General features: G+C 42.3%; 3 protein-coding genes across 3 annotated transcripts in view; all 3 read right to left on the bottom strand.

Annotated features, from left to right (window-relative positions):
- tmem65 (transmembrane protein 65) overlaps positions 1–2,231 on the bottom strand; it is an 8,565-nt gene extending 6,334 nt beyond the window's left edge. Inside the window, exon 1 of the mRNA XM_056479707.1 lies at positions 1,702–2,231. Coding sequence (XP_056335682.1) covers positions 1,702–1,921 — 220 coding nt within the window. The 5' untranslated portion in view covers positions 1,922–2,231. The remainder of the gene's footprint in view (positions 1–1,701) is intronic.
- A 1,181-nt stretch (positions 2,232–3,412) lies between these two features.
- On the bottom strand, positions 3,413–9,869 carry rnf139 (ring finger protein 139). Its single transcript, XM_056479942.1, has 2 exons — positions 9,603–9,869; positions 3,413–6,615 (listed from the first exon to the last, which is right to left on the bottom strand). Exons 1-2 carry the CDS (start codon positions 9,763–9,765, stop codon positions 4,784–4,786), a joined length of 1,995 nt encoding a protein of 664 aa, XP_056335917.1. The 5' UTR covers positions 9,766–9,869; the 3' UTR covers positions 3,413–4,783.
- Positions 9,870–10,709: 840 nt separating this feature from the next.
- Positions 10,710–15,000, bottom strand: part of tatdn1 (TatD DNase domain containing 1) — a 5,175-nt gene continuing 884 nt past the window's right edge. The window contains exons 2-12 of the mRNA XM_056479848.1: positions 14,768–14,833; positions 14,553–14,602; positions 14,405–14,468; positions 13,944–14,087; positions 13,839–13,881; positions 13,662–13,747; positions 13,543–13,583; positions 11,392–11,468; positions 11,246–11,316; positions 10,982–11,108; positions 10,710–10,884 (exon numbers count right to left, since the gene is read on the bottom strand). Coding sequence (XP_056335823.1) covers positions 10,779–10,884; positions 10,982–11,108; positions 11,246–11,316; positions 11,392–11,468; positions 13,543–13,583; positions 13,662–13,747; positions 13,839–13,881; positions 13,944–14,087; positions 14,405–14,468; positions 14,553–14,602; positions 14,768–14,833 — 875 coding nt within the window. The 3' untranslated portion in view covers positions 10,710–10,778. The remainder of the gene's footprint in view (positions 10,885–10,981; positions 11,109–11,245; positions 11,317–11,391; positions 11,469–13,542; positions 13,584–13,661; positions 13,748–13,838; positions 13,882–13,943; positions 14,088–14,404; positions 14,469–14,552; positions 14,603–14,767; positions 14,834–15,000) is intronic.

Below are 15,000 nucleotides of genomic sequence, written 5' to 3'. Positions count from 1 at the left end.
AGTTCCGGCAGGTTTAGAGTGCATTACAGCTCCATATCACTCCGCTGAATGATTATTCCACAGCTACAACAGTCAGATATCACATCAGAACACAGCAGGAGGAATTTGATGATCAAGTGTAAAATATTACATAATCTTCATTTCAGAAATATTTAAATAAAATTGATCATTATTAAGGGTACAATCGGTCCAGTTTCTCACGCTGGAGTGTTTTTAAAATCCTCAAAAACACAATTATAATGCAGACTCAACACTGCAGATCCTGTGATGAGACTTTTGGGAACGCTCACACTGCGATATCCATGCTGGAACCATATATTGTGCAGGCCTACAGCACACCTCTAGTCAAGCTCAGCACTGACACCACATTCACATGTACTGCTGGCATCAGATGGTGAATGGTTAAGCCTGCGGGTGGTTATCTGGTCAACAAGCCTGGTTAAGTTAGGGTTAGGACACCTCAGGCTGCTGTATGATACTAAAGTCTCGCTGTACTCATACACACTCAGGGTTAATTGGGCTAAAGTTGGTTTTACATTCTGAATTTCCCCTTCAAAACATAAGCATTCTACATAGAGAAATCACATTAGCAGGCAATGATTATTACTATACATTATTGATCAGTTAATTAACGTTAAAGGTTTTGTGCAAGTAAAATTAAACAAGATGTTAGATGTTCATGAAGACTTTTAGATGTTAGTCTTCAGGATCTCTATAACCTAGTGTCTCCACAACAGAGACAAACTTCACATGTAGCAGATATAAACCTGATTTAAACATTTAAAGTTTGCAGTTCGTCTCTTCCAGCTGAATTGATCACTGATTTATTTCAGGTCTCCTCATACTTCAAATCTTCTGACCAATCAGATGCTTTCTAGTAGCCTTTCATGCCCCATCCCTTCTTCTGATTGGCTTTTCATTTGATGCGCTTGACGCATAAACCACTCCCACTGGCAGAGCTAAAACCGAAACGCCATTGGCTGTTTAAAAAGGGGGAGGGGCTATTATATTCATATTTCAGTTGAGATTACGTCAAACATCAAATAATCAATGCAAAAACACTTCAACGGGAGCTTTAAAGTCCGTAGGAAACGGATGCTGGAACTGCTTTTTTTGTATTGTGGCACAGTTCGAAAAACATAATAAATGAGACAACAGTGGGCGTGGCTTGTTTTTTCTACTGCAAGCTGATTGGATGTAATAAAGCAGGCATTTCATTCATAAGGATGGGGAAAAGGGTTTGGAAGTTATTACAACCTAACAGACTCCGCCTCCTCACCATTTCTGTTTGTTGACTGTTTAAGGGGCGTGGTTAAGTGTGCTAACCACGCCCAAAACAGAGGTAATCTGATAATTTAATGTGATACAAACCGAAAGTGCATTTTCAGACTTCAATTAAAGATTAGCAGGGCAAACTATTTTGTTTTTCTTAATGACCTGCACAGATGAATTGTTCACCACAAAACTAGAAAAGTGAGCTAACAAAATCAACATGGTTAGTTTTGATTTCATGTGGACTTTAAATGGTGCTAATGCTGTTCTGAAGTCATACTTGCGTGCTAATTCACACCATACCAATAATCAATGTAACGTTAGCGTGGTGAACAATATGGGTACCGTTTCACAAGTTGTCACTTTGTTATATAACCCCAACTTTACCTCACTTCAGCGATTTACCATAGTATTCTGTGCCCTTTTTACCTTCCGTCTTGGACTCGAAGGTCTGCAGCTCCTTCAGCAGGCGGCTCCGGGTCTCCGGGCTCAGGCTGTACACGAACTCCCGCGTCTGGTTTGGTAACTCCAGCTGTTCGGGTTTAATTTTCCGCCGGTGAGTCCCGAGTAAACATCTGTGCAGGTGACTGGGAACCGGAGCGGGCGGCGGGCGAGCCGCGAGCGCGCGCAGCAACACCGAGCGGATCATCAGGGCGCGAGAAACACACACGAGCAGAGAAAAACACCGACTATTCTAACGTTAGATCATGATCACAGACACTCCCGTCATTCACACACACACACCGGCCTCACCGAGCGACCCAACCCGCGCCTCACAACACCGTTACCGTCACACACTCACAGCGGACGCGCCTCAGTAAACCGCGTCCATCTGCCGCTACTATTAACAGTCAAATATGTAGCCGTTATGCGCTTATTCCAGCGTTATTATGATTCATATCTGTGACTGACTGACTGACTTTCCACGGGCTCCTCTGACGCTCAAGATCGCGCTGGTGTTGCATGATGGGAAGTGTAGTCCTGAGAGACGGAAGCGTCATGGGAAATGTAGTTGACGATGGATGATCAGAAAACAACATTTAAAGGTCAAAGTTGAAGCTCAGATTCACCTTCTCTACTTTCTTATAATGAAATGAGCGCTGAAATACAACAAATCAACTGAAGATTATGTTAAACATATATTTTAAAAACAGAAAAGGGCCTATTTATTAAGACTAAATATCGCAGACTAAAATAATGAAGACAGCAGTAACTATTAATGCACAATACAGCATTTTCACAACACATTCTGTCATAAACTGTACATTTAGCTCAAAAAGTGGGATTAAACTGTTAACTGATGTGGAGAAATGTTTCATTAAAATAAAATAAACAAACATTAATAGTGTGTAAATATTAAAATTCATGTCAGACATTAAATATAACATTATTCACTCCATAAAGTGCTTATACTACATTTATCTTCACATTAATTCATGTTTTACAGGCTAATTTGATATTATAAAGTATAACTAATAATAAATGTAATAAAAGGTATAATATAATAAATGTATTCATTATAATAATATAACAGATTTGGAATAAATTTGAATAAAAGTGCATATTAATTAGCATTAATTAAAAACTATTTGGGTTAAAGGAAAGACATCACATCATGGTGTGCATCATATTAAATGTGCAAAATTGATTTATATACACAATGTATATTAAATACTTTAATAACTTGACAGCTTTAACGTGTTTAAATTAATTCAGTTATAAATAAATATCAAAATATGGGTGGAGTAATGATCTTTGTCCATTTAATTGATGCATATAACAAAATTAAACCACACACTTATTCTTATGAAAAAATATATCACAAAATCAGCAAATAAAATGTGAACAATATTGAAATTATAATAGAGTTAATGCTAATGATTTGAATCCTATTAATAATTAATAATGAGTATTTTGGGTCAAAATCTGATTTTAAATAGTTTTCCTCTGCTCATATATATCAATATTTCAGGTCACACGAGTCTAAAAATTAAAGAATGAATTGAACTGAAATATTCAAATAGTCTTGAATATATATAAATAAATAAATCAATAAAAACAAAACCTGTGCCCAAACAAACACAAACAGAAGCATCAAAATAATATAATCAAGAGCAAAGTTCCAGAATACTCTTGAACCTCAGCTTAATTAAATTTTATTTACAAAAGAACTAAAGCTGATCATTTCTGTACATCAGTCCTGTTGGCAAATCAACATTTAAACCTGAAATCAAACATTTTAATCGTGAATTTAATCAGAAAAGCCAAACGCTGTGTGTGTTTATGGTGAAATGTGTTGTTATTTGCATTGTAAGATGTGGTCAGAAAGCAACAGCGTGTGCGAGGAGAGCGGCGGAGCTGAGATGAACAGCTGATTCAGCTTTCTGCAGTCTTACGTCAGTGTATCATTCTTTTATTACATGTACAATAATGTACACAATTATAGGAGAGGTCACACAAGAGACCAGTAGTGATCATACGGAGGTATACTGCCATTACAGTAGCGCGTCACTCTTCAGCGTTTACTCCTTCAGCCAAACATCGGCAAGAGCGCTCCAGGAAAAACACATGATCAGCCCTTTTAATACGAACACAACGAAAATACTAGAGCTGTGGCTGAGAAATCACTCGAGAAAACCATTCTGTATTGATCCGAAGATTCTCAAAATGCATCACTATTCTCTCTTGAACGAATTGTGAGGTTAGTTTTAATCAGCAGACGACGCTCTAGGCTAGTTTTAATCAGCAGATGGCGCTCTAGGCTTGTTTCTAACAGTAGATGGCGCTCTAGGCTAGTTTTCACCAGCAGATGGCACTCTAGGCTAGTTTATAAGAGCAGGTGGTGCTATAGGCTTGTTTTCACCAGCAGATGGCGCTCTAGGCTAGTTTTTAAAAGAAGACGGCACTCTAGGCTAGTGTTTAACAGCAGATGGCGCTGTAGACTATTTTTTAACACCAGATAGTGCTCTAGACTAGTTTTAAACAGCAGATAGGGCTAGCAGATGGCGCTATAGGTTAGTGTTTAACAGCAGATGGTGTTTTAGGCTATATTATACCAGCAGATGGTGTTGTAGGCTAGTGTTTATTAGCAGATGATGCTCTAGGCTAGTTTAACCAGCAGATGGTGTTCTAGCCTAGTGTTTTAAAAGCAGAACATGCTCTAGGTTTTTGACTGCAGGCAGTGCACCACCTGATGTTAAAAACTAGCCTAGAGCGCCATCTACTGTCCAAACTAGCCTATAGCACATCTGCTGTTAGAAACTAGCCTAGAACACTGTCTGCTGGCAAAAACTAGCCTAGAGCACTATCTGGTGTTAATAACTAGCCTAGACCGTTGTCTACTGGTAAAAACTAGCCTAGAGCGCCGCCTGCTGTTAGAAACTATGTGATTCAGGCGAGAAAAGCGATGCAATTCGAAAATCTCAGGATCAATCCGGAATGGATCTCGAACGATTTCTAACCACAGATCTAAACAATACATAACGTCCCTGATCTTAAATATCCCGCTGGTTCAGTTGGAGTCTGTGTCGTCATTAATGTAGTCCTCCTCGATGAGCGTGACGCCGGGCTGCGTTCCCCACTCCTCCTCGTCATACTCAATACTGTCATTATCCTCCAGCAGCTCGTTTTCTGGCTCCACCCCTGCCGCAGCCACGCCGTCCTCAGCCCCGCCCTCATTCTCCTCAAACTCCGCCCTCTCCTGTCCTGCTGCCCCATATCCGTTATTATTAGAGAAGGTGGAGCGCTCGCTGGTGTCGTCCTCGATGTAGACGCGCTGGTGGCACATGGGACACGTGTCCTGGATGTACAGCCACTTGCGCAGGCAGAGCGCGTGGAAGTAATGGCTGCAGGGCGTGATGCGCGCCGACGAGCCGAACTCCTGATAGCAGATGGCGCAGACGTCCTCGATGTCCCGCAGTCGCGAGCCTCGGACCTCCGGCAGAGAGTTGATCTTCTTGACAGCCGTGCGGCGGTTAATGAACGTCTTCCAGCCGTTTTTGGCCTGCAGGTAAATGTTAAAATACGCATGAAGGCACATCATGCACGCGCGGATTTTACTCCCCGACTCAAACATCATAGTGTACGCTCCGTTTCCAAACATGATCACGCCGAATATGAACTCAATCACGTTGCCTGTAGAGCGCACGTAGTAGACGTAATCGTCCAGCTTCTCCCACAGCACGTTATAGAACCCGTCCATCATGAAGAGTGCGTATACAGTGAGCGACACCAGAACCTTCAGACACAGCTCGATGCAGAACGCCGTGACGGCGAACAGCCACGTGTTGAGCGCGTAATGATGCCACAGCAGGAAACTGAGCAGGACAGGCAGCGCAAACAGAACTAGCGACACCAGCAGAACCGGCACATGTCTGCGCACTGACGACACGTGCGACGCGCTGAGAGACATGAGCACCGGATCTGTCATCCCGTGGATGAAATGCAGAATCGCCGTTAGCAAAAGGCACATGTTCCTGCTGAGCCGCACCAGCCGCTCCTCGGGGTCCAGGCCGCTTAGACCCGTCTGCAGCGCCAGGATGAAGAACAACACAGGCGCAACAAACCCCAGCCGCTTATCCTCCTCTTCTGTGGAGCCGATGAACGCTAGGATGCTAAGACCCAAGTAATGCGCTAGAGACGATATGACTGCGCTCATCCCGAGGACAGTTAGCGTCGAGTCGCAGCCGCTAATGATCAGATTACTGGACAAATCCCACAACACGTCCCATCCGAGCTGCATGCCGCTTTCAGAGCGCACCACGCGCACCACGTATAGCAGGATGACAGCCTGCGCGGTCACGCGGGTAAGCCAGAAGACGCGCAGGATGTCGGGGAAGCGGATGCGTTTCCAGGTGTCCTCCAGCAGCAGCTGCAGGCCGTAGATGCGGTACATGTGGCGCAGCAGCAGGTAGACGTAGCGGCAGGAGTAGTAGAACCACTTCAGCTTTAGCAGCAGGTTTAGCGCAGCATGTGTTGCTAGGATCACTCCTGACGCTATCGCTAGCACTTGCCGCATGTCCGCCGGCAGCTCCAGTATCAGCCCCCACAGCGGCGCCATGATGTCCAGTAATAGCAGAGCAGCACACACTGACCGCACGCGCAGCAGCGCCACATAGCCCAACCCCAGCAGCAGCTGCATCAGCGCTAACGCTAGCCAGAGCGTCGGCCCGTCCCGCGGCAGCACTGCAGCACTGTTGTAGGCGCTGTAGAAGTCGGCGTGCGCCGTGGCGTAGTAGTTAACCAGCACTGACGCTGCACCCAGCACAACGGCCATCAAGAGCGTGTAGAACTTGAACAGGGACTTCTGGGAAAGCACCAGAACCACACTGGACACCACAATACCTGCAGGACAGAGAGCAGAACACCATGAGAATCAGCACTGCTGCATGTTTCACCAGAGCTGCACAATATATCATTCAGCATCGATATCGCAATCATATCTGTAATAGTCGCACCGCAGGATGCGCTAGGGCTGCATGCTATTAGAAATATCTGACATTAAGATGCTTTGTTTTACTGAAGTATAAGTTGAACGTCCTCTGTGTGTGTTAGTTTGTGTGCTGAGCAGTGTCAGACTCCATATGTTGTTGTAGGGATGTAATGATTGAGCCGTGAGCCGGTTGAAAGTCGATTCAAATATGTGATGATCCAAACTGATGTTAAACGAATCGCGATACATGTGTTGAACAGAGGGGGCGCTGTTTTTACAGGCACAATCTTGCTTTACCTGCACATCACCGACAAGCAGGAGGTGGAGCGGCAGAGTAAATCAGTACAAAAAAAAGTGCATCAGTGGCTACATTTCCACCCACCTATTTTATTGTTCATTTTGGATATGTGCAGAAAAAACGTCTAATGGGAATGTCAAGATGCACATAACTTTTGAAAATGCACACAAATGAATAGGATAATCTTTTTATTTGATAAGAAAAGATGCGCTGCGATGGAAACACTGTTATTGAATTGTGATTTTGTTATCAGAGACCATGTGATGATGTAAATGTGTGAGACTGGATGAACCAGCAGGCTGAGCACACTGTACAACATCTGAAACGCCTGAACCACTTCAGTATGTGTTATTATATTATTAATGACCTCCAGAATCAAGAGGGTCTGTCCTCCGCGTCTTACACCTTCAAACGCCACTGCGAGTTCACTGCGTGTCAGGATTGACATGCTGTCATCTTCTGAGGCGTAAGCCACTTAATAAATAAAGAAAAGATTGACGCAGCTTCTCCTACCGCAGTAAAGTCTGTTTTTACTGCTGATATTCGGCGCCAGTTAATCAGGAAGTGCCGATTTTGTTTCGCTTTGACTCGTTGGATGGAAACGCTGCTTTATTCACTCGTCTTTTATGCTATAATCCAGTTTTACACAAAGTTAATTCACATTTTTGGATGGAAACAATGCTAGCCTTTTCATAGTGGAAGTGTGAAGATGTTTTTCAGACTGAAAGAGAAAGCTGTGCTGTTACAGAACCAGAACCAACTATTAGATTAGTTTTACCCTCTCCTGTTCACTTTAGTTCAGGGGTTCTCAACCTTTTTCACTTCGCGGCCCACTTCTTTCTCAGATCAATTTTTAAAGGCCCCCATCTAACATTTTCTCTAAAATGTTTGTGTGAAATCCTCATGTAAACCTTTATTTATTAACAATAAATTATATATATATTATTATATATTTTATAAAAAAATATAAATATAATAATTTATTTTAATTTAATTATATATAAAACTAAAAGTATCAAATTAAATATATATATATATATATATATATATATATATATATATATATATATATATATATATATATATATATATATAAAATTGTATATATTTAAAAAAAATAAACATACCACAGGTCAACAGGGAAATTGCAAAAGAGCAGTTTCTGCTTTAAACTGGACTGACTGAATATCTACTATTCAATATCTGCTATTCAAAAACATACAGACAAATGTAAAATAGAGTAAAACACCCTAACTCTGTTGAAACGCATCGATCTGATTGTGTAGCTGGATATTATTGTGGGATCGCTGACAGGAACAGTGAACAGCTCCACCAGAGCGTGTCTGAAGCTCATATGAAGGCTTTTTTTACAGTCTATGGCAGAAACACCATCGAGCCTCGCTAGATCCTCCTGTATGGGCAGTGCAGTAGAGTAAAAGTGTGTGTAGTGAATATTACTCAAAGTATGAGTAAACAGTAGAGCTAGCATTTAAATATAATTTGTGGATGTGTGTAAACGTAACATTCTGTAGTGCATTAGTTATTGTCCAGCAGGCACACAATGGCATTAGACTTTAATATTAGGTTAGATTTCGGTTGTGATGTCAGGTGACTAAACTTCAATGTCAAGCCAGCGTCTAATGACAACGTTATTTTGATGTCCAATAATGATGTGAAATAACGTTGATATTTGGTTGATTTAAGGTTGTGTTAGAAACTGACCAAAATCCAACATCATATTGACGTCAAACACTGACATTTATTCGTCAGGTATGGCAAACAAAATCCAACGTCTGATAGACGTCATAGTGGTAACGTCCACACAACATCAAGCTGGAACATCATTAGATGTTGATATTTGGTTGATTTTAGGTTGGACAATGATGTCGGGTTCTGACGTCAACCCGATTTTCACTTCCAAACAAAATGCAACGTCCCATGACACTGTTGTCTGGATCTTTTATATTTTAGATCATCTCTCGTCTTCTGTGTGTGTTAGTCAGTGTCTATATGTTGTATATATGTTGTCTGGATGTTTTAGTGTATCTCCCGTCTTCTGTGTGTGTTAGCCAGTGTCTATATGTTGTCTGGATGTTGTATATATGTTGTCTGGATGTTTTAGTGTATCTCCCGTCTTCTGTGTGTGTTAGTCAGTGTCTATATGTTGTATATATGTTGTCTGGATGTTTTAGATTTTAGACTCTTAGGTTTTAAATCGTCATCATCTCGTCATCTGTGTGTAAGTCAGTGTGTTGAGCTGTGACAGTGTTGATATGTAGTCTGGATGTTGTCTGAATGTTTACGTGTCTCTCTCTCTCTTCTTCTGTGTGGTTGAGCAGTGTCAGTGTTGATATGTTGTTTATGTGTTGTGTACAGTATATATGTATGTATATGTGTGTGTGTGCAGTGGAGGGTCAGCTCTACAGCAGTGCAGGAGTCTGTCAGGTTTCCGTTTCCTCAACACACGCGCGGCTCGAGCTGTCAGTCACCCGTCAGTCGGTGGTGTTTGAGGCCCGGTGTTTTCAGCGCTATAAGCTGATTAGCAGACAGCCTAAAAGAGCAGCTTGAACACCGGACCGCAGCCCCGGAGCCCGGACTCACCCAGCGCGCGGATCATCGCTCTCCCGGCGGCGCCGCTCCATCCGGTACCGGGATCAGAGTACGAGTTCAATATGGCGTCGATTATAAAGATGCTCGGGACCCGCAGAACCACATCCAGCACGGCCAGGAAGTGCTGACCCAGCCGCCCGTGAGCGGAGGCCATGGCGCTGATGCCGGTGTCCGGGAACCGCGGCTCTCGGTGTTGTGACTCGGTTCGGTGTCACGCAGGATCTCCGCCGGTCGCCATTTTGGCTCTGCTGCTGTTGCTATGTGAGGAACGCGGAAGTGGCAGAGCGCATGCGCAGACTTCAGAATACTACACTACAGCACAGACGCTCGGCTTCAGTATTAAACAAAGACCCTTTAAGAGTTTAAAGTGTCTCAATTTGTATTTTAGATGAATTGTACTCTCTTTTTTTAGTTATTGTTTGTACAATGACATTTTTTTAATTATTCAGTTTAAGAAACGATATAATTCCATAAAAAAATACAAGTGTACTCAAAATAAATGAGTTTTACCTGTGAATATCAAAATATACCATGTAATAATGACTTCAATTAACTGCTTATGGATCCCCGTGATTTTATTAATCATAAAAATACTTCTGAAGTGCAGAATCATTAGTTTTATATTAAATGTTACAGCTGTAAAACACTGCTCTACCAGAACTCCAGTTGGTTATGTTAATGAGCTACTCATGAATATTAATGAACTGTGGATTAATAATAAAGCAGTGGGCATAAAACACCTGAAGTTATTGTACTATTATTGATATTGATTTCTTTTGAAAATGCGCCTTTATGCTCAATTTTAGTTTTGCATTTATTAATTTCAAATAAGTAACTTTAATGCTTCTTTATTTGTATGCTATTTAAGTAGTTTAATTGAATATTTCAGTTTTATTTATACTTCCTCTTTATTTTTGTTAATAAACACATCGTAGTTTTAGTGTATGATGATAATAACCAACGACAGAACACAAGTGTCTTGGCTCGTATTTTCTTTAATAGAGTGTGTGTGGGGTTATGAGGGAGTCCTACTGAAGATGTGTGTGTGTGTGTGTGTGGTATGGGAGTGTGTTTGCGTATAAGAGAGTCCTTTTGAAGTGTTTTTGTGTGTGTGTGTGCGCGTGTGTGTGTGTGTGTGTGTGTGTGAGATACACAGGCTGTGTTTCTTCATGAGCGGTTCTTGAAGAACAGTGTGTCAGTGTTGTTGTAGATTGTTTCAGCGAGATCCAGTGGATCCTCCTCCCTGACAGCGGCCATCACCTCCAGCACCTGTCTGAAACACACACACACACACACACACATGAGCATCACACACACTCTTCCGCAGGACTCTCTCTCACACACACACACTCTCTCTGTCTCTCACACACATGATGTGGCAGGGCTCGTTCCTGTCCTTCACACAGTGTCCCGTCTCCCACTTCTTCTTGGTGGGGAAGCTGGTTTTGATCAGTTTTGATCCAGCATGAGTGTTTTTAATGCCGCACCACGGAGCGTCTGCAGAGGAAACCAACACACACACACGCTAACTTTCCTTCCATAAACATATTTTATGCACATATTGGAATATCACATTGAAATGCTTGATGAAACACTGAGATGCAGATAAAGTAAAACAATGAAAGCCTCTGCACCTGTTTCAATCATCAGTCTGTCAGACGGGATGGACTTCATCACCTCCAGATTCTCTGCTGTCTTCAAGGAGCTGAAATACAGGAGGAAAAGCCTTCAGTGATGAACAAACCTGGAGATGAAGATCATTTAGAGACACTGGACTCACCAGCCGTTAATACCAATGTAGAGATCCAGATCAAGGAGAGCCGCTGCGTCCTGCAGAGAGCCGTCGAACGAGTGCACCTGAAACACAAGAGGAAGCACTGAGGAAACAACAAGAGAAAAACCTGAAGAAACACTGACAAAATACTGACCAAGCACTGAGGAAATACAAGGGAAGCAATGTGGAAACACTAAGGAAAACTAGAAAATCATTGAGGAAAAACTGAACAATTATTAAGCAAACACTGAGGAAACACTGAGGAAACAATGGGGAAACACTGGTAAATCACTGAGAAAAGCTTGAGGAAACAACAAGTAAACTGAAGAAATACTGAGGAAACACTGAGAAAACAGTAAAGAAACAATAAGGAAAAAGTGAAAATACTGAAGTGAGGAAACACTGGGAAATTACAGAGGAAAGCCAGAGGAAACAATGAGCAAACACTGAGGAAATACTGAGGAAACAATAAGAAAACAATGAGGAAACACTGAGGAAAGCCCGAGGAAACAACGAGCAAACATTGTGGAAAAACTGAGGAAACATTGAGGAAACACTAAGGAAATAATGAGGAAACAACTAGGAAACAATGAGGAAATGATAAGGAAACAATGAGAAAACACTGAGGAAAGCCAGAGGAAACAACGAGCAAACACTGAGGAAATAATAAGTAAACAATGAGGAAACACTGGGAAATCACTGAAGAAACCCAGAGAAAACAATGAGCAAATATTGAGGAAATACAGAGGAGACATTGAGGAAACACTGTGAAACACAGGAAAGAATGAGGAAACAACAAGGAAACAATGAGGAAACACTGGGAAATCACAGAGGAAAGCCCGGGGAAACAATGAGCAGACACTGAGAAAATACTTAGGAAACATTGAGGAAACACTGAGGAAAGAATGAGACATTGAGGAAACACTAAGGAAATACTGAGGGAATAACGAGGAAATAACGAGGAAATGATGAGGAAACACTGAGGAAAGAATATGGAAATAATGAGGAAATAACGAGGAAATACTGAGGAAACACTGAGGAAAGAATGAGGAGACATTGAGGTAACACTGTGGAAACAATGAGGAAATAATGAGGAAACGATGAGGAAACACTGAGGAAATAATGAGGAAATAACGAGGAAATACTGAGGAATGAATGAGGAGACATTGAGGTAACACTGTGGAAACAATGAGGAAATAACGAGGAAACGATGAGGAAACACTGAGAAAAGAATGAGGAAATAATGAGGAAATGACGAGGAAATAACGAGGAAACACTGAGGAAAGAATGAGGAGACATTGAGGTAACACTGTGGAAACAATGAGGAAATAATGAGGAAATATCGAGGAAACGATGAGGAAACACTGAGGAAAGAATGAGGAAATAATGAGGAAATGACGAGGAAATAACGAGGAAACACTGAGGAAAGAATGAGGAGACATTGAGGTAACACTGTGGAAACAATGAGGACATAATGATGAAATAACGAGGAAACGATGAGGAAACACTGAGGAAAGAATGAGGAAATAATGAGGAAATGATGAGGAAATAACGAGGAAACACTGAGGAAAGAATCAGGAGACACTGAGGAAACAATGAGGAAATAATGATGAAATAACGAGGAAACGATGAGGAAACACTGAGGAAAGAATGAGGAAATAATGAGGAAATGACGAGGAAATAACGAGGAAATGACGAGGAAACACTGAGGAAAGAATGAGGAGACATTGAGGTAACACTGAGGAAACAATGAGGAAATAATGAGGAAATAACGAGGAAATAACGAGGAAACGATGAGGAAACACTGAGGAAAGAATGAGGAAATAATGAGGAAATAATGAGGAAATAATGAGGAAACACTGAGAAAATACTGTAGAAACACTGAGGAAAGAACGAGGATACAGTAAGGAAATACTGAGAAACACTGAAACAAATGAAGCATGGAGAAAATAAAAACAAGGAAAATCTGGAAAGCACTATGGGGAAATAATGAGGAAACACCAAGGAAACAACAAGAAAACTTTAGGACGAACAAAATTAGGACACGCTACAAAACAACAGCAACATTGAGGAAACAACGGAGAAACTTGACAGAGGAAACACTGAGGATATGAGGAAACACTGAGGAAAACATCAGGAAATAACATGAACACTCACCACTCCACCAACACACCGCTGTCTGTTCCTCTTCATGATGTCTGTGACACACACACACACACAGTGAGTTTAACAACACGCTCATCATGACACACACTGTTCTGCATGACCTTCAGTACCGATGAACTCTGTGTGAGCGTTCCTGCAGTGGAGGAACATGGGTAATCCAGACGCCTCCGCCAGATCAAACTGAAGCTGGAAATATCTGAGAGAGAAAAACACACACGCGTGAGGGAGATGAAGAACACCACCACCACCATCATCATCATCATCATCATCATGTCTAAAACACTGACCTGAGCTGCGTCTCTTTAGGACAGAACTCCACACGATCGAAATCTGCAACACACAGCGCTCAGATCAGCTGTACATGTGTGTGTGTGTGTGTGTGTGCGTCTTACCCAGGCCGCACTCTCCCACAGCCACCACCTTCTGTTTGTTAGAGACGGTCAGATCCAGCAGAGACGAGAGATACTGATCTGAGCCCTGATCATCAAACTCAGAGCAGCGCGTCGGGTGACAGCCCACTGTACTGAAGAACTGCTCTGAACACACACACACACACACACACACACACACACGATTACATCCCATTCCTGAGTGCAGCGCTTCACATTTTAATGAGCAAAGATGCGTTCGGTGTGTATGAGTGTGAACGTCACTCCAGCAGTAACTTCACATTTTATTTGAACGCCTTATTTGTCTGCATGTGTCTCCCCCTACTGGACGCATCAGGAACAGCAGGCTCTTCAGCCTCCACATACTGTACAATACACACCAATCCTCACTCAGATCACTCGCCCCCTAGTGGACAAACACAGCTTTGACTGCTTTTACCTGATGTGTGTGTGTGTGTGTGTACCTCTGGTGTGTGTGAGTGTCAGCGCTGCTCTGCTGTCCTCCAGGTTTCCTCCAGTGATGATGAACTGTGGTCAAACAGCAGCTTCAGTCTCTGCTCAGTTATGATGATGATGATGATGATGATGATGATATTAATAATCAGTGCTGACCTTCTGAACGCCGACCTGCAGCGCTCGCTCCACCACCTCAGCAAAGTCATCTGCACACACACACACACACACACATAGAGTGTCACATCCCACAATACACCAGTCATGAAAATCAGACCATGGTGTTAGTAGTAAATCTGCGGTCGTACAGCTGGAGGTCAATGTGCCAAATTATAGTTACTACAGTAAAAGCAGCAGCGTGGTGTTTTCATTACCTTGATGCTTCCGAGTTCCTCTGTAGACTCCTCTGAACATCGAGTCTGTCAGATTAATGCCGATATCTGAACACACACACAGATATTATACACACACACACACATACACTCACCGGCCACTTTATTAGGTACACCTGTCCAACTGCTCATTAACGCACATTTCTACTCAGCCAATCACATGGCAGCAGCTCACTGCATGTAGACATGGTCAAGACGATCTGCTGCAGGTCAAA

This window comes from Danio aesculapii, chromosome 19 (assembly GCF_903798145.1).
Source record: "Danio aesculapii chromosome 19, fDanAes4.1, whole genome shotgun sequence".
Lineage (NCBI taxonomy): Eukaryota > Metazoa > Chordata > Actinopteri > Cypriniformes > Danionidae > Danio > Danio aesculapii.
Note: the sequence above shows the minus strand (reverse complement) of the source record. Positions and strands in the feature narration are given on the sequence as shown.